General features: G+C 40.6%; 1 protein-coding gene across 2 annotated transcripts in view; it reads right to left on the minus strand.

The window, feature by feature from the left end:
- ARMC9 (armadillo repeat containing 9) overlaps nt 1-17,783 on the minus strand; it is a 56,500-nt gene extending 38,717 nt beyond the window's left edge. For both annotated transcript variants that reach the window (XM_030954057.1, XM_030954056.1), the window contains exons 1-9: nt 17,729-17,783; nt 17,212-17,299; nt 16,580-16,699; nt 15,930-16,100; nt 14,758-14,913; nt 13,010-13,102; nt 12,354-12,378; nt 7,602-7,759; nt 5,689-5,787 (exon numbers count right to left, since the gene is read on the minus strand). In XM_030954057.1, the coding sequence (XP_030809917.1) occupies nt 5,689-5,787; nt 7,602-7,759; nt 12,354-12,378; nt 13,010-13,102; nt 14,758-14,913; nt 15,930-16,100; nt 16,580-16,699; nt 17,212-17,262 (873 nt within the window). In that variant the 5' untranslated portion in view covers nt 17,263-17,299; nt 17,729-17,783. The remainder of the gene's footprint in view (nt 1-5,688; nt 5,788-7,601; nt 7,760-12,353; nt 12,379-13,009; nt 13,103-14,757; nt 14,914-15,929; nt 16,101-16,579; nt 16,700-17,211; nt 17,300-17,728) is intronic.
- Between the last annotated feature and the right edge of the window lie 1,330 nt (nt 17,784-19,113).

The raw sequence follows: 19,113 nt of genomic DNA on the forward strand, positions 1-19,113 counted from the left end.
TATTTGTACAGAATAATAAGCACATAAACACCCTATGTAGCAGGCTGCTCTTTAACAGACACATACATCCTTACACAGAAGACACAAGAAACTTGCCACTTTTCACTTTGAGCAGAAAATAAAGTTCTTTTTATTCTTTAACCAATTTTAAAAATCTGGCATTCTTCTTTTTATTACTACAATACTTAGAATTCCCTGATGTGAATGATTACTTTAACTTTCATGGTGCTATGCACACATACAGAGAGTTCCTGGCAAAGACAATTTAAAATTAAATTTAAGACAAAGGATGACATCAATAGAGACCAATAAGTGAGCAAAAGAAACCAGGAGATAAACTGCATCATGATGAGAGACATTTCAACACATGCACGACCTGAGCCAGTGAAAAAGGATGTAGGCATCAAGACAAAAGATGACATTAAAGTAAAGTTTTAACATTAAAGGAAATCACAAAAGTTTGGACCAGACAACCTTTCAAAGTCCCTTCCAAACTGGGCTATTCTATGATTTGAGGACAGTAACAGGAAAAACTTGTGGAAACCCCTACTGAAGTCAATACCTTACCCTTAAAGAGTTCATGTAAACAAAAAACCTTGCAGCAACTTGTGAAAAGGGCATTATACACTGTATCAGCAGAAAAATATGAACTTCTTGCTTACATGAAGAGGTAGGCTTGTTTCTTCTTTTCCATACATAAATGGGAATATATAAAATAATCCCAGGGACAGAGATGTAGAAAACTGATTATGTCATCCAAAGAAAAGTTCACTTAGGGTAGATGCTGTTTGCTGCAATGAGCACTTTATTTTTAAATGAAAGAGCAAACATCTGCATAATAATGCCTGGTGAATCCACTCTGAATGGTTTAGAGAGTGCTTAAAAAAAACAAAATAAAAACCTTCTGTTACCCTCATCCTAGGTTTCATGTGGTCTACTGGTGCAGAAATTTCGTAAGTAAGAAATGGAATACTTGCCACCAGCTATTACAGCTTGATGGCAAGTGCACAGTTGCAGTAAAAACCACGTTTGAGGAAAAAAGCAAATAGTACAAGAAAAATAGGAGCCCACAGTAGTCATTACAACTATCCCAAAAATAAATTTAAAAAATCTTTCTTGTTCACAGTTTGTAAGTGACAGTTTAACTTTCCAGATGAGCTGGTAATTCTGTCCAGTGACAGAACTTAAAAAAACCACCCCACTAGTTTTCCACAGCTTCAAGAGTGGTAGAGACCCATCCAAAGAGACCCAAAATTTGCAAGGGACATTAATTCACCTAATTGCAGCTACAGGTAAATATAATCAGAATGAATAGCAGCAAAAACATAATGGGCATGTATTCTACTCCATGACACAGGTGCAATACATGCAAACAATTTCACAGCTTTCAGGTCACAGAAAGATTCTCCAGTGGTTTACATCCATCTCTACTATTGACAGAAAGTGCACATCTGAAGAAGCAGTTCCTGTTTTGCCTGTATTCCAAAACTTAGAGAACCTTATTACCTTATCCCTAATTCAAAATATTCCAGGAAGGTACACCTCACTTCAATAAAAAAAACCCTGGTTTTTGGTTTCAGACTTGAGCCTGTGCTACTTTTGGTGGAGTGTGAATGTACTCTGTTTGTGATAAAAAGCCAGAATGCTCTTGGATTCATGGTGTGCATTGAACAGAAAACTGCAGGCATCAAAAACTACAACCCCTGCTTCTTATCCACTGGACAAATCAAGTCTAGAAAAGGAAAACGGTAAAAAAAAATTAAAACTTGACTTATCTCAAGAGTGTTAAAAATACAAAGGACTGTGATAGTCCTGTAATAGATTACTGTACTTGAAAGTATACTTTTCAAATTTACCATTACCCACATCAGTTCCCTATCCAAAGGAACACTAAAAAGTCAGGAATCTATTAACTCCTCAAATAAATGTTTTCTTCAGCTTGTCAGACCTGCTGCTCTGACCTTCTATTCTTAAATCCCCACCTTCTGCTCTGACAATTCTCTCAGGTTTCTTATCTCCCAATTTAGGACCACACATGTCAAATGACATGATGGAAGGTGGAGATAACATTCAACTGCAGCTAAGAGAAAAACCTTAGGGTGAAACAGAGCTTCAGAGGCCTTGGAAACATCTCCCAGCTGTAACACAGTAGTGTGACCTCTCTGCCACTGCATGCAGCACATGCATCCTGTTCATGGATGATACATCAGGCTCACAAGCTGACCCAGGAAGTCACAGAGCAGGCAAGAGACATGGAGCTGTTCTGCAAAAGAATGAGATCCAATCCAGCTCACCAGAGAACACAGAGCTGACACCAGAAGCCCTTGCTAAGATTTCAGGGTGTGATTACAATGGAAAACTCTTTTGGCTGTCATTGCCTCAGGTCTTAAAGCCAGCTCAGTAAGACTTGCCTCTGGGATTTGTTCTCAAATTTGTTCTCAAATACAAGTTGTTCTCAAATACAAATACAAATACAAATTTCTCCAGTTTGAAAGGACAGGCCTTCAGCCGTGGTGGGGGGCAAGCCAGGAAGCTGATGTTTGCACATTAACAACTGATACAGGTCACCTTTATTGTAATTTCAAAGCCTGAACTTTCTACTTTCTACAGCTTTCTACTACACAATATGACTTTCCCAACATTAAAAGTTGAGCAATGTACTGGGAACAAAATCAACTCTGCATACAAATAATGCTACCAAGGATATAACCCAAGGTATACTCCTTAATTTCCTTGGACAATACTTCATTTTGGTTACAGTACTCATATAATCCTCCTTCCCAGTGTAACTAAAAAACTACCAGTGTAGCTGATTTAACAAAATATACTCTAAAGCTCAAGTACAAATCTCAGAGAATGATGCAGTTTTAGCATTTTCTGCTCTCAGAACCTGACCCAAAACCTGGACTGTCCCCTGAGTTGCATCAGTACAACTGGCTGTGAACTCAAGCACCTCCTCTTTCCAAACTATGTAATGCATCACTCATACCCTAAATAATAGTGGTGGAAATTTAAGGCTGCATGACAGTACAAAAAAAAAAAAGTAATTTCCTTGCTAACGATTCCTTTTTCTGCTCATTTATGTAGAGATATTGATCCAGCAGAACCAATTTATTTCAGGGCCTTGTCCTGACATTGGTGATGTCAGTGAGACAGGATCATCCTGAACACTCAAGATGAAGTGGGGGAAAAAAAAAACCTAACAACAAACCACCATATTTAATGCCTGATAAAACTCTTTAGACAATGACTGTTTTTTTAAGCTTCTCACTCATCTTGCCTACAGAATGAGGTAAGATAATGGTAAGGTAAGGATGAACAAAGTAGCTGCCCCTCTGCTAGTCTCTTCTCTCTGTAATTATGCAGCTGGCTGCCCCTGACAGTAGGAGGTTTGAGAAATGGAGTAGCTGGAAAGACCACACTCCAGTGGCTCTAAGTAGTTATGGGCAAAAAGTGAATGAATCTTCCAACACAAATCCAGCACAGATGCTGTGAAACTCGTGCTGCTACTCAGTCTGGGTCACGGTGCCTCCAGCTTTATTCCAAAACTTATGCAAAAACCTGAAACCACTTAAGAGTAGAACAATAACATCTGAGTGTATAACAATGAAGTACTTGAATCCTTGAAGAAAAAGTAATGGCATGCCTGAGTGGCCTAGTAGCAAATAGTCAGAATTTTAGGTCATCTCATCTGGCTTCCTGCATCAACAAAGCCAGGGAGTGGTTAGAAATATTCTGGGATGAGAAAAGAATCTCATTTTTCTTTTCATAAGACAATATCTATTTTTCCTTCTAACATTTATTTGTGTTTCTACATGTTTGCTATTCATGTATAAAACCAGAACCCTTTACATGGGAAATAAACAAGAAAATATGATCAAGAGGGGACAAAAGGATAAGATGAGGGAACCTGATTATAATGTAGTTAATGTCTGTATGCAAAGACTGTGATTAGCCCTCCAAAACTTGGCTAATGCCTCAGAGAGCCTGTGTGGATCTGCTTATAGAAACAACATGAGAGTTCAACCACAGTAGCTGCTAGAACCTCAATGTCAAGGCGTGACCTAAACCAGTCTAGAAACCCTTAATCTAAACAGTCTCAGGGCTAAAACTGGACTGGTCCTTCACTAGAGAGCTTGGCTCTCACAGCACCTACCTCAAATAGTGTGCATAAATGAGCCACAAAGCCACATAGAAATAGTTCTGCTAGCAAAGACTAGTATAAAAATAGATACAACTGTGCCAGGAGAACACAGCTTTGATCAAGTTAACCTAGTTAAGGGAGACAAAAATTTTCCTCAGCAGGGAAAAAAATCCACCACCAACATATTCTCTTTCTCTAACCTATCTGCATTGGTGGAGACTGTGTCAAAGTGGCCATAGTGCCATAAGTCTAGTGGTAAAGGTGCTTTTGGAGCAGAAATGCTTTTAGAGACACTTTCAGGCAAGCAGAAAGCAGAACCATGCTTAATAATGACATTTCCCTCTGCCCCTTTCCTAAAAGGGTTCAAGAGACTAGAGGATCAATGTATGATAAGAAGAATAATAAGCAAAACCCTAGGCAAATGAAGCACCTTGAAAGCACAGGAGAAAAAGAGAAGTCTTGATGCAAGCAGAGAGCAGGAGCAGAGAGAAGAGGGCACGTGGCTGTACAGAATGGGTGATCTCAGTACAGGGAAGGAGAAACACACACAACCTCAACATCAGATGGCAAAAATACAGAAGACTACTGAGGTACCTAAAGCATTATCTCAAAAAGCCACTGTCAAGGAAAGAGCAAAGACTTCTGAAAGTTGTTGGTTAGAAGAAAGATGGGGTGGGAGGAGGACATTATGGGATGGGAGATGAGATAAGCTAGGGATATGATATCAATCTGAAGAGAGGGGAGCAGCAGACAGCACCTAATATTGAGGTAACAGACAAACAGATGCTGGTTCCTTCCTGAAACCCTGAAATAGCAGCTTTTGCAGGCTGCATAAGAGTGCACCTCCTAAACTCATGGCAGGTCAGAGAAAGGAGTTCTGACCATTAACAGCAAAGTGAGGGCATTTAGAACAGCCTAAAGAGCAATGAGGAATAATACTTATCTCTGAAAATACTAGCACGTAGAAAAGAAAAGGAAGCATTTATATTATCTCCTTATCTCTCTGTAGCAAATTTTCAAGAAGAACAAAATGTACCCATAGCATCATTGTTATTAAAAACCTTGGCTAGAATAAGAAGCAGGAATTTTATTTTCTTCTGCTTTTCCTTTGACACTTCACTAAGTTCTCCTGCTACAAAGTTAAGTACACATGAATGCCTGCCATGGCAAAAACAATAAGCACAGTTCATGATTTTGGCTTGTCTTTGTAGAACTTTGGTATACAATATTTTCTTAGTAAAACATTTTGATGCACTTTTATGATTAATGTTTATTTACAGCATTTTGTTAGCATTTTAACAGACACAAATTTTACTGTCCTCACAATAACAGAATTAACCATACTTACACAGCTATAACTACACAATCAGGTCATTGACCAGCATCTGAGATCAACAAAACAATGTATTGCCATATTCTTATACAAGCTTGAACATATTATGTTTTGTCTTTCCCATTACAGAACATTTATTGTTCTATATGTCGCTTAAGTAGTATTGTCATTTTAGACAGTTGCTGTAAAAATGCCAAACATTTATACTTACAGTTCCAGGCCTTGTGAAGTCAATGTTGTGTGCTACAGTTTGTTTCAAATGATTGCTAAACAAGCAAGCACAAACATTTTGAATGTACTCTGGTGTAATCTAAAAATTAGGAAACAAAATGAGAACAGGATTACATAAAACTTACACTCTCTACCAGAGAAGTGTTTCTATATTAAAGGCTGTTTGTTTGGTTTTTTTTAAAAGTAAGAAATCATACACCTGAGGCTCACTGACACAAGCACAAGTTATATACTGCAACTACAATTGTGTACAGAAATTTTAAAACTGTAAATTCTCTTTATCTAGGAATTGTTATGCTATTCACAAAACTAGTGTTTAACACGTTCAGAGAGTCTAGGAGAAAACCAGATTTTGTCACACCTCTATTTGCATACAGATTTTTGTGAATCAAAAGGTTCAAAATCAAATCAAATTAAAAAATGAAGCAGTTTTGAGCTTGAAACAATGCTGATGTGTTGTTTACCTAAAGAGCAGAACTTACACAACTGTCTTGTACAGCAGAGAGAATAAATACGAATTACACAGTACAGAACTTTGTTTTTCAATGCAAAACATCTCAGTGGGTTTAGTGTTTTTGTTTTGGCAAATCTATACTTCAACAGAACACCTTAGTTTCAGGAGAGCTATTACCTTCCCCAGAAAAGAGATGAGAGGACTGAGATTATAGAAATGCAACTGGGGACACTTCCCAGACCTTCAGCAGGACAATGAACCCCTTCAAATTCAGAACGCTCTAAGTTCAATATCACTTTATTCAGTACCCAGCTCCACTTTAGATTCAGAACTGACAGAATCCAGGATCCCTAGCAGAAGAGCACCCTCAGCTGGACACACCTGGGAAACACCAAGCGAGTGCCCCGCACAAGGCTCACAAAGGAAACTGAACATCCGCAACAGAAGAGAGCCAGGGTCCGGCTCCTGACCACAGAGGGTAATTGGATATTGCTGGAGAGCACGGAGGTGTAAATGGGAGGCAGCAAATAAATGACTGTGATTTTATTGTTGAGCAGATACCTTCCCTAATCTCCTGTAAAGCATAATCCACCCAAAAGCAAATTCTTCCCTGCAGTAATAGCAGCAGTGATCCCAGAGCAGAGTAACAAGCCATATGGTGTTCATGCTGATGACAGGAGGAAGGTACATATTGACTTTTCAGCAGGCAGCCCAGGAAATGCCAGGTCACTCTCCCTGCTAACAATTCACAGTTCCTTTAAAAGCACCTAGAGGCCACTAACATCTGCCATAGGAACAGCCTTCAGGTTACACAGAACTCATGCCCCCAGAGGAGCACAACACATGAAAAAGACAGTCAACTTCATACAAAAAATACTCCTAAGAAAGTTGTACCTTCTCCACTTACATACATGTGGCTCATTTCACATCACTCATTCACTCCTATCTCCCTGTTCCTTTTATCAATTAAATTAACAAGTCCTGTCTAGCAGAACAGAGATCAAAGCTTTTCCTCACCAAAATTTTGGATAAGAAGATTGTTTCCACTACTGTGGAATTTAAAACAGACCTGACTGAAATTTTAAATACACAACAATTGTTGATGGGCTGGACTTCAATCAGTAATCACCAAAATGCCCTCTAATAACTGCTGCTGCCAAAGCTCAAAAGGGGACTTGCACAAGAGACCTGAGATGTCTTGTGAGATGGTGATAATTTTTTCAAGATTTCTGAGCCAGCACAATTCAACCCACTTTTTGCACTTCTTTTATCCTCCTTCACCAGGGCAATGAGAGAACAGCTCATCCAAAATGCTGTGTTTCATTAGTAAAGGGCCACAGCCTTAACAGAAATGTTCATAACTACAAAGCTTAATTCACCCTTTGGTCTCCATCTTCTAGGGTGTGTGGAAGCAAGTGCATATCTGGGTCATCTCTTACCATCTTGCCAGTGACTGTGGCCTCCAAAGAATCCACCAGCTCTGTAGTGACTTCAAGGAGACCACGGTAGTCCATCTGCAACTTGCGCAATCGTTTCAGGTTGGTCATGTACCTGTGCTCACGCTTCACTAACTGCTGATGAAGGTGTTGCATCATTTCTGTCAAGAGAATAATAAAAAAAGAAATAACATCACCTATTCAAACAAAAGGACAAAAGAACCCACAAGCCTTTTTACTGCTCTGAAGGGACAACCTCAATTTCTGAGGTGTGGAATTTGCCTACAAGGATAATTTCATGCCTCTAGCAAGATTCCATTTCATTGCAACACCTACGAGTAGTTATTAAGCCTTAATTGTCCAAAGAACCAACTGCTTCACAGTTACAGCAGCAACACAACTATAAGGCAGTAAACATCACTGAATACATTTGTGAAGAGGATGATCAATTACTCAGTGGTTAATGGCAAACTCTATCGCTTATTTTTAATATCCTAAGTTTCTGAAAATTTGTCTTTCCTTTCTATCTGAATAATAAAAAAGTTACATTTCTGATACATTTTGTTCCTTCGGGTTCACTTACTTTCGAGACAAAAGCAAGCTGAGTACCAGAATCTGTGTACTCCACCCCAGTCTCAGACCTAGCCAAGCCAGTGTTCTGCATGGAACTGGGCACTGAACCCGGAGCTGCGGTCCACAGTGCAGATTTCTGTGACCAGACAAAACCATGAAAGGAGGCACAATAATTCTGTTGTTACAGCTGATGCTGTGTATTTTGCTAGAACATTATGTTTTAAATTAGTTTGCTGAGAAGCCAGCCCTGCTTTAGTGCTGTGAAAGTGGCACTGGGCCCATCTGCAAACAGATACAATATTTACCATAGGAGGTTTTGTTAAACAGTGGGAAGGAACCAGCTTGACTGTGAAGTTTCAGAAAACAGTAGGATTCCCTCTCACAGATTGAAAATTTTTCTGGGTTAAAGTAAAGCATTCTAAACAGCCCAATATGAAACAGTTTATCTCACTGATAAACAATAAGCCCCAGATCCTGTTCAAATCCAGCAAAATGTACTTAAAAAACCCCCAGACCAATAACCAAAACACCACTAGAACAGTAACATAAAGCAATCCTGCTAAGCTTTTTACAATTCTGTAAGCTATTATACTAATCTCAATTTCAATCAATATTAACTTAAAAATCAGTAGAGTTGAGATGACTTCCAAAAACAACCAAATTATTCAGCCTTGATGATAATAATTAAACTTTGATTTTGTTTTTATTTCACAGCCATTACTGTTAAAATGCTACCACAGCTTTAATACGATACAGCTTCAAAACAAGAACATTTTTCTAAAGTAAAAAAAGATTCTGAGAGCAACAACTGCACAAACCTAGCTACTCCAGCACTTTATTCTGTTGCCTAGATGAGCAAATGGGAATATATTTTTATTTAACTGTGACATAACATATTCAATTCGTGAATTTCCAACGGACATATCTAGAGCGTGACTTTCACTCAGAGGAAAGTTGGAAGCACCAAATCACAAAGCATAAACCTTCTCAGAGTTTGCTTACTTTTCATAGCCCAGTGGGGAAAATTTCCAGTGATGAAAATATGTCTTCCAACTGCAGTCAGCAGGAAAAAACTACATAACCAAATCTCAATGCAGCTCATGAACACTACTCTTGGAAATTCAGAAACAGGGTCCAATTTTACCTCTTGGCTGTTAAATCCAGGGATTGTCAATAATAAACTGAGAAACGGGTGTCAGAAAGAAATCACAAAGTCTTGGCATATCTTGCAATTTTGTATCACTATCTTCTCACAGCTAAGTAATTTTACTGAAAAGGGGGAAGTCTTTCATGACAGCTTCTCCTGCTGAAGAGCAGGAAGCTCTCATCACTGTACAACAGCAAGCAGCTGTTCCAACTTCAGACAGCTGCTGGAAGAGCTGGTCCTGTGCTGCCCCATTCCCTCATTGCATTCCTGCCATATCCCTCTAACAGCATTCATTTAGACAAATCAGGGAGCTACCAGCCCAGGTAAAAATTAGTATTAAACTCCTTGTTTAAAATGTTAAATCATTACCATCCCAGTCCAGATTTGGTAAAAGAAAAGGGTACCTTTCAGAGGCATTTCAGCTGATATTTATGTCATCCTGCACCATTACAGGAACCAGAGTAACACTGTGGCTTCTCTCTTTCCCAGACACAACTCCCAGCACTGACAAATGCTTTGTACATGTGATAAGCTTATCAAGAAGGTAAAAAAAGCTCTGGATCAAACACCTACCAGAAACATTATTCATATGTTGATGAAAAGAGGGAAAAATACAGCACAGAAGACTAACTTCCTGGTGTAGGAAGATACAAGATACAGTAAAGCTTGTGACTCTGCCAAATGAAGATGCTGGCATGGGGTATCATCTTAACCACTGCATGTTTCTACCAGAATTCTTGCCTGCTCTCTCATGTGTGTAATTGTCAAGTCTTCTAACTCCAGTTCCTACAAGCAGCCAAAGAGTTACATATATGCATTAATTCCATGATAACCTTTTCTCTCTAAGTAGAGACTCCTTTACAACTTACCTACACCTGAAACACTTGTTTCCTGAACTTGTGCTTGCTCTGTCTCTCTCTGTCTAATCTCAGCCCACCTTCACATACTTGTCCAGAAGCAGTGACTCCAGCCAGCTGAGTTCCTGCACACAGCGAAGCAGAGCTGTGAGCAGAGGAGCTGCAGGTCTCAGGAGCTGCTGTTGGACACCAAATCTTGCTCTCAGGACAAGCAGGAGTCTCCTTCTTGCTCAAAAATTACTACTCATACTCTAAACTGACATTTTTCCACATAAATAGTCAAGCTTTAGCAAATCTTCACAGACAGGTAGGTTACGGTCCACCTTCTCCAGTGCAGGAGCCTGAGACACTTCTGCCACTCTCCCCCTCCCCAAAAGGGTTGAAGAGTGGTTGTGAACTCATCCACAGGTTTGTAACGAGGCAGTGAAGGGAACAGCAGCTGAACACACTTCCAAATACCTCATCCCCTCAGTTCCTGTTAGCAGAGAGGACACAAAGAAGGTCTGAAGCTCTCTGTGGAAGATGCCAACCATTCTGCAATTTTTTCCTTTCCAGCTAAACTGAAAACATATGGGAGAACTGTAAGTTAAGCACAACTGCCACACAAATAGCTTTGGAAGTCATACAGGAACTGAAATTTTTTAGCAAATGGGTAAGAAGCCAGACTGTAGCAGGTAAAGCAGGCAAGGTAAACACAATGAACACTCCAGGCCACCCTCAAGAGCATTTATACCACCCCACCCAAACTTGAAGTATTTCAGCATGTCAGACTGATGACTGGCAACTATTTAAAAAAGGTGTTTTCAGGATTCTGCCATACTGCTCTTCATTCATGTGTTGCCTATAAATTTCCTTTGCATTTCCCCTTCACTGATAAAGTAAATATTCTCCAGCAGCAAGTAAGTGCTGTGGATCCCATGTGATGTGAGCAGGATACTGCAAAAACAACCTCTTGGATCCAAAACCTTCATATGAGACAGTCCTCAAGTAACCTTTATGAAAAGTCCAAACTGACTCAAACTCCAAGGCACATAACAGATCTGCAAATTCAGGGTGACCTGCATGAATTGAATTCCATGACCATCCCTGCACAAAGCACAGAACCTGCCCAAATTAAAACTAATTAGGCCCCAAATAAGTCAGGTATAATTGGGTAGTTATTTCTTTTTAATAAGAGCATGGAATTATTCCCTTCAGGAAAGTCCTCCACAAGGAAAAAGTGTAACTTCTGGAAAATAAAAATCCAAGAGACCTTTCTATTATTCAATGAAAGTCTAATGCAACAACACAAAACACAAAATAACAAAGAAAACACATGGAACTCACACTGAGGGAATACCTAACTTTCTGCCTAATTCAATCTACAAAAAGTAAATCTTCAGGATAAACCTACAGATAAAATAACTCAAGAGGAAAAGTAATTTTAAGAATCCAACTGGTCTCATACAAATCCCTAACTAGAAAGTATATGCAGAAAGTCAAGTGAAAAAATCAATGAAAGGTAGTTGGAAATCCTAAGTTCTATTTATTGAACTGATTTGTAAAAGGCACATGTTTCAAGTGTTACCACCATCTAACAGGATTCTGTGCCGTAATTATTATTTCTAAAGGACTACAAGTTACACACACATTAAAGTGTGTATAAGCAGCTTACCTCAAAATGCAACACATCAGCCAGTCACATTTAAATGAACACATTCTTATTCAGGATATATTAATATGCACTATTTTAGGAGGTGCTATTTAAACAAAATGAGTAAATAGGAACAAAAATCAACTTTGTCTAAGATCATCAGAATGAGATATAAAACCTGGAAGCAAGGGAAAGGAATCTAAGGCAACTTACTTTCATCAGAACTAGAAAAGGAAAGCTGGTATGCACTTTGTATGGAGTTTTCCACTTGTTTTTACCATGTTTCAGAACAGAATAGATGTTTAATACAAATCCCACTACTAGGTCCTTTCCCATTTCTAGTCCATATCTACTGATACTTATTGACTGCTTGAACCTTACTGAGTTGAAAAGCTATCAATAGCTATTACCAAAGCTGCGGTCTGGATTTCCAAAGACTTTCTGCTATGCATCACTGGTTTCCCCACCCCTGCAGGTAAATCTCCCACTACTTTCACAGCCCCTGACAATTTTACAGAACATCCTTACCACAGCCCAGTATTTACCTTTGTTGCACTGTCCACTCTCCTTCTGTGGCACGAGTAAAAGCAGATCAGGAAAATCTGCACCTTTTCAGTGTTTGCTCCAGAGACTCAGAATGAGAACCTCAACCAAGCCAGGTATTCCTACTACCCCAGCACACAGCAAGTGCCTGATGCTCTACAGAATACATAAATCAACAATAAATACATAAAAATCTCGTAAGTGCACAACTCACAATGTTGCCTAGGGACTTGGGATCTTTTGCTGACCTATGAGTGACCAAATAATTTTCCCTGGATAATATGCCCCAAATAAAAGCCCTGAAAAACTTTCAGCTAGTCCCTGAAAAGGCTAATTTAAAAGACTAACAGCTTTAGAAATGCTAAGAAAGAAGTCAGGTCAGGTTTGTGCCTTTGGGTATCCTGTATTTATACATAGAAACAAAGAATGAATACATGATAAGTATGGAGGTTCATATGGATCTGGACATGGTCTTTATATGACTTTTTCAAAAGTTTATTTTTGAATGTGGAATATAAACGTTTCCTGTCATAAAAACACTGAACTGCAATGTTACTGCAATTCTGCAATAAATCTTATCAGCACACTCTTGCAATAAATTATATTGCCTCTTTACAGTATTTCTAATTATCTGCAGAGTGTTTTCTTAGAAGGATACAAATATAGTGAGAAGCCGAGGAGTCTGTCTGGCTTTGAGAGCCAGAGACAGGAACGTTTCCAATCGTGTCCTTAAATCCAGTGTCCAAGAATCCTTGAAAAGAGAAACAAATAATGACAGTTGTTCACCAAATATGTACACTCTGCAGAAAGTACTGCTTGAATCACAGCAACTTCCCACTAGTAAACAAGGCAGCCAGCACTGGATTTAAAAGATTTTCCCTTCACTGTTACTGATGTGAATGTGTTTGCTCCGTCCTCATGAAAGCATACAGAAGTCAGAGGGGAGTTGAGTACTATTCCTAGATAAGAGTTCTAGAAAAACAATGTATCTTTATTTAAAGTACAAAACTGTCACATAGTGTTGGTGGCTTATATACACACACAACAACTGTCCTGAAAGTAAAAGCACCTTTAAAAGACAAGCAACTTGAGAAAAAGATAAAAAAAATATTTTCACATGTATTAAATAGAGTACGAAATTTGTAATTTTGCACTGCTGAGTTTCCATCCTTTGCTCCCAAAAAGATTTAGGAATTTTAAAGTTTTGTCAATAACTACTGCAAGCATCATGACACGACACTGGTGGGTACAATGTTTCTAAAATAAGGATTTGGAGAAAAACAGCCAATGCAGAAAAAACAGACCAGCAGAATAGACTCAGAGCATTAACTGGAATGCTGTCCTCTGCCTGACATAGTGTCTCATACTGACAAGGAAATAACAGTTAAAGAAAAATGTCATACGACACCTAGGAATCGACCAAATACTCATGCCTTCTATTTCAAGCCTTCAGTGAAGCTGGTTTCTGCTTGAGGAAAAGCCAGCCAACGAAAAAAAAGCTCTGTCTTCCAACAAGTACCAGGAGCTCCCTAAATTTACTGCTGTATACATATATGTTGCAAGCTGTTCTCACAGCTCAGATTTGCCCTTATTTCACCATGCTGGAGAGTGTACAGAATTTACTTGTTGCATTTACCAACTCAGTATCCAGACAGTGGTGTACCACAGCATGCTGTATATTACCAAAGGAACCTTGTCTCCTACAGAGAGGAGTGCATATGATTTTTCAAGATGTATTACACAAACTGACAGGAACTCCAGCTATATAAAGCATCAGATGCCTGAGAAAAATATATGCCATAAGAACTCTGCTTCATAAACTAGTGACTCACTGTTGCTCTTTCGCAAACATAAAACAATCCGTGTTTCAACACTAACATGGAATGAGTTGAACAATTCCCACAAGAAAATATGAGTGAGTGTGGACTAAGAGCTTGGGCCCTGGGTTACTCAGAATAAACCTGAGGATCTCGTCTTAGATAACACATTTAAAAAATGCTGCTAAGTATAATTAAAAAAGAGTAGTCATATTCCATCTCTGAGGTCAACCATCTATCTCATTATTTATAGCTAGTCCCAAAGGAAAATGGCAGGATATGCCTTTTTTTAGTGTTAAACTGGAGCTTCTCATCAGCTGGTACATCCAAAGTCAGCCCTAGGGAAAGTAGCACTTAAGCTTTGATTTGGTATCAAAAGCAGGGTGGCAACAATGCAGGCTGAAGACATCTCCTCGCACCAGAGTGGCTGCCCAGAGCTGCTCAGCCAGGCAGCACAACTGTCCACATGGTCAGGGAAGCATTCAGAGCAAATAACTCTAAAAAATACCAAACATGCTTTACAAACAAATTTGTGTAGGTATGTCAGTGTAAGTCACCACAAAACCATCTCTGCCACACAGATACTTACCTGGAAAAGTTCTTTAAAGGAAGGATGTACCATGGGGTTTGGAACAAATGGCAAAGCATAGAAGGGAAGAAACTCTGTAGTCTGGCTCAGTGCAGCTCCTTTTGTTTCCAGGTATGCCTTGAAATAAGAAATCCTTTCATCAAGTTCAGCTTTGTCCTAGGAAATAAAGCAGCATTTTGAATTTAGAAAACTACCATTCTAAATGAACTGTAAAGGTGGCAAATAAAAGAAGAGGCCCAAGTATATTAATACCAAATTTGAAATTCCAGAATATTTGTTATCTAAAAACCAGAATTTATTTAACTAGAGAACATACTGCATGTTTTCACCAGTCATAAAGGAAAATGTAAACCAATGCTGTTGTTTCTCTCATCCAGGTCCAACAAAAGAAGAGACATACAATTGCTTTTTGCATGTAAATTATTCCTGTTCACTTCAGGCTAGACTTTTAAAGAAAAATGCCATTGCTCCACTCAGGGCAGAGAGAAAACACATACTTTAGACATACTTTATTTCAGTGGTAAGTGCAGAAACAAAAAAATCCACTTGCACAGCAGTGGGAAGCAGAGCTGGCACACAGAACAGAACAAAAGCTCCTTAGAGGCTGGAAAACAGACTGCAGGCATCCAAATACTCCTGTAGCAGCTGACAGGTGAAGGCCAGGAGCTATTAAGCTCTGGCTGATCTGGCTGAATCCAGGCTACCTAAATGTCTCTTCATCATAAAAGTTCCATGTAACAGAGATTTTGGTTTATAACATCTTGGGATTTATATTTCTCAGCATGATATATTGAGTTGGACAAAACTGAGCTTTGCCATTTAATCAGAAATTATTGTATTTCAACTCACAGTTCCAGTCCAAACTTCAAGCAAAATAATGTTTTAAGAATCCACTGTGATCTACAATTACAAGTGTGAAAGTATTGCCATTTTGGTGTTTTCTGAGTTGAAATACTTCAGGAACTTTGCGATAAGGACAGCTCCAACTTCCATCTCTGTACTCCACAATACAAAAGATCTGGCTGAACTAAAATGCAGACTGTGGCCAAAACTGGATACATATTCTTGGAATGATTATTAGAAAATATCCCATCCTCATCCACACTAAAGACAAACAAATGAAGTAAAACAAACAACAGCAATCTGAGGTTTGAATTGTGAACTATACTTACAGGCTTTCCCATTGTTTGTTTCAAGAGGAAGGTGGCAAAGTAGATATGGAGATAGAACTCCAGGTTCTGAGCAACTGGATCACTGTCATGGAATGAAGACAAAATATGCTCCTCCCAGAGCTGGAAGAAAACTTTCTGATCACCATCTTCAAATGCTGTAAGCATTTCTTCCTGTGAAAGGGAAAAGCATCAAGTGAAAATCCAAACACGAAAAGCCACATATTCTTAGCAGCAGGTTAGTGAATGAAGAATTCCAGTGCCATCTGAACACTTTCAACTAAAAGTTTTATTCACAAATGTCCCACCATTCAATGACCATCCAAATATTCTTTCTTCATGTATCTTTAGTATCTTTGAGAGCCTGAATCAACCATCCATACAAGAAGAAAAGCCCACATTTTCAAGTGTATCAGTAAAAGTTTAAAGTAGCATAAATCAAAACTAGTGCCTTAAGTTCAAAATGACTGCAGTTGTGAAACAAAATAACCCCAACCCAAACCTGAAGGTTCCTGTGCTGGAAGAAGACTACTAGGAGATTCCTTCAAATAATCAAGAATGTGTTCAGACAATTCACTGTTGTAATAACTCACAGGATGGTTCATGACCTCTGTTTTCATTCTTACTCAAAGTGAGTGTAAATGATGCATTACCTGAACAGGCAATGAATCTTCTGAGGAAACATCTGCTGGTTTAGGTAGTGGCTTCCCTTTTATTTTACATTCCTTTTTAAATACTTTCACTGTTTCTTGAAATCCAGCAAAATCCAAATACTGCAATACAAAAACACAGAGGAACAACATTTGTTAGATGATTATTGCTTCAGTAAATGATTAATCCTTTTTTAGGTGATTAATGCTTCAATGAATGGCCCATGAAATGCCAAAGTTCCTCTGCAGGATGGTCCACAAATGCCAAAGACTGCAAAGTGATAAACCAAGAACTGGTACCTCGTGGCAGGCAAACACCATCTCTCAATTTCCTCCTGCATCCTAGAGACAACTGAGTACACCATCTCTGAAAGAATGATGCCTCTTGGTTTAGCCAGTAATTTCATTCAACCAAAGAAGAAAATTTACTGCTGGCATTTAATGGACATTGAGCGTTTTGAACTGACAGAGCATGACAGAAGTCAGCACAATTTCAGAGTGTAGCAACACTCAGCCACATAACTCCAGAATTTAGGCCTCAGTTACAATGCTTGGCTCTGAATGCAAACACTGAGAAATTTTGCCTTGCAAGAATCATTAAAAAAAAAAAAAAGAAATAAAGAGAGAAAACCAACCTCTTTCACTAGTCCAAGTAACTCGGCCTCATATGCTAAAACATCACCCATTGCTAAGGGCTGCTGCTACTTCTCATCGCTGATAAAGCTGGAAAATGGCAAAGAAGGGGGTGTTAGTGCAGAGCACAGGGCTCACACAGCACAGCCCCTCAGCCACGGCATCTCCAGAGGGCATGAGGAGAGACACAGGCAGGCAGGCAGGCACACACACACACACACAGGTGCACACGGTCTACCTGCCCCACTCTCACCTGCAGCACATCCCACTGCCTCACATCCTCCTTGTCCCAGCCCCTCCTGCCCCACATTCTGCCTTGTCCCAGTCCCACTCCTCCCACAGTCCCACCCGCCCCAATCCCTCTGTCCCTCAACTTCACCTGCCCCAATCCCCCCTATCCCCCACTCCCACCCGCCCATTCCCACGTGTCCAATTCCTCCCTGTCCCCCATTCGCATCTGTCCCAATCCCCCCTTTCCTCCATTCTCACCTGTCCCAATCCCCCGTCCCCCATTCTCACCTGTCCCAATCTCCCCTCAGCCGCCGCCGGTGTCGCCCCGGCAACCGCAGCCCCGCCCCCGCGCCGCGTCCCGCACACGTGACCGCTCTCAGCCAATCGCCACCCGGGGCCGGCGCGTCACGCGGCGGGGGCGTGGCCGCGGCTGTGGGGCGGGCAGCGCCCCCTGTGGCGCGGCGGCGGAGCTGCAGCGGCGGCCTGAGGCGGCTGCGGAGGGCTCTGGGGACGGTTCGGGTTTGGAAAGGACGAGCGGCCGCAACCGGGGCTCTTGTGGCCCCGCTCCGCCTTGGGCCGGGAAGAGCCTTCTCGCTTGAAAGTTTCATCTGAAAGAGATGTCGGGCGAGGAGGGGGGAGCTTTGCAGGAAGCGAGCGGGGCGGAAGGAGGCTGAGCCCGGCCTTGGCATGGTGCGATGAGCCGGGACCGACAAGTGCTTACCTGATGGAAGCCCCGCCAAAGCAAAGGGGAGGATTGGCCAAGCCCCTTATTGAGTCTTTGTCCCTTTTCAATTAACAGTGCTAATGAACTTTTTCCCACTATGATCAGTTTCCAGCGCACGTTAGCTGCGCGCTGTAAGACAGCGTTGTATGATCGGGTAGGTGCTGCTCGGGGTCTCGGTGTGAGAGAGTTGCTTTTCAGTCACAGCGAGGCATTCCAGCCCAAAATGGCAGGGGGCTGGGAGAAAGGAAGAGCTAGAGATGCTCCGTTAGAAAAAAAGAATATGGACAAAATAGCCTGGGAACTGGGTGCACAGAAACAGCAGCGCAGAGAGCTTCAGCATCAGGAGAAACATCCCCAGTCTGGTGAGCCTCACTGCCCTCATCACACCAGCACAGCTTTGGTGCTGCCACCGACACAGACCAATGGCCACCTGCCCAGTCACTCAGGAGGAAACTGCAAAACCTCCAGGTCTGCATGGGAAGCAAGCATCAGGTTTCATCTATAAAGGAGCCCATGAACTCTGCTGTCCAATGCAGATGTTTCCAGCAAATATTATTTTCAGCTGCTTCTTGTCCACCCCTGAACCCCAGATTTCATGCTTAATCTAAAAATAAAAAAGACCTTGATGTGAGGTTAAATTAAACAGAGAATTTGCCCAGCCCTGCAGGAGCTATCTCAGTTCCTCCTCTGGGAGGGCATGGTGGGGAGACAAAAAGTTAATCCATCTTGGTTCTCATTGACACGGAATGGAAAAAAACAATGAAATGGGAGAGCCACCCTAAAACTGAGAACAAAGACACTACACCAATATTTCAGGCCCTTTTTCCTTCACTCTGAAGGGGAAAAATTTGTTCCATGCTTCATCCCTTGCAGCTTATCTTGGGAGGAGCAATGTCCCCATAATTTCTGCTGACAATTAACCTCGCCTGTGCAGCCATTCTTCCCTGGG

Source organism: Camarhynchus parvulus, chromosome 9 (assembly GCF_901933205.1).
Source record: "Camarhynchus parvulus chromosome 9, STF_HiC, whole genome shotgun sequence".
In the NCBI taxonomy this organism is placed as follows: domain Eukaryota; kingdom Metazoa; phylum Chordata; class Aves; order Passeriformes; family Thraupidae; genus Camarhynchus; species Camarhynchus parvulus.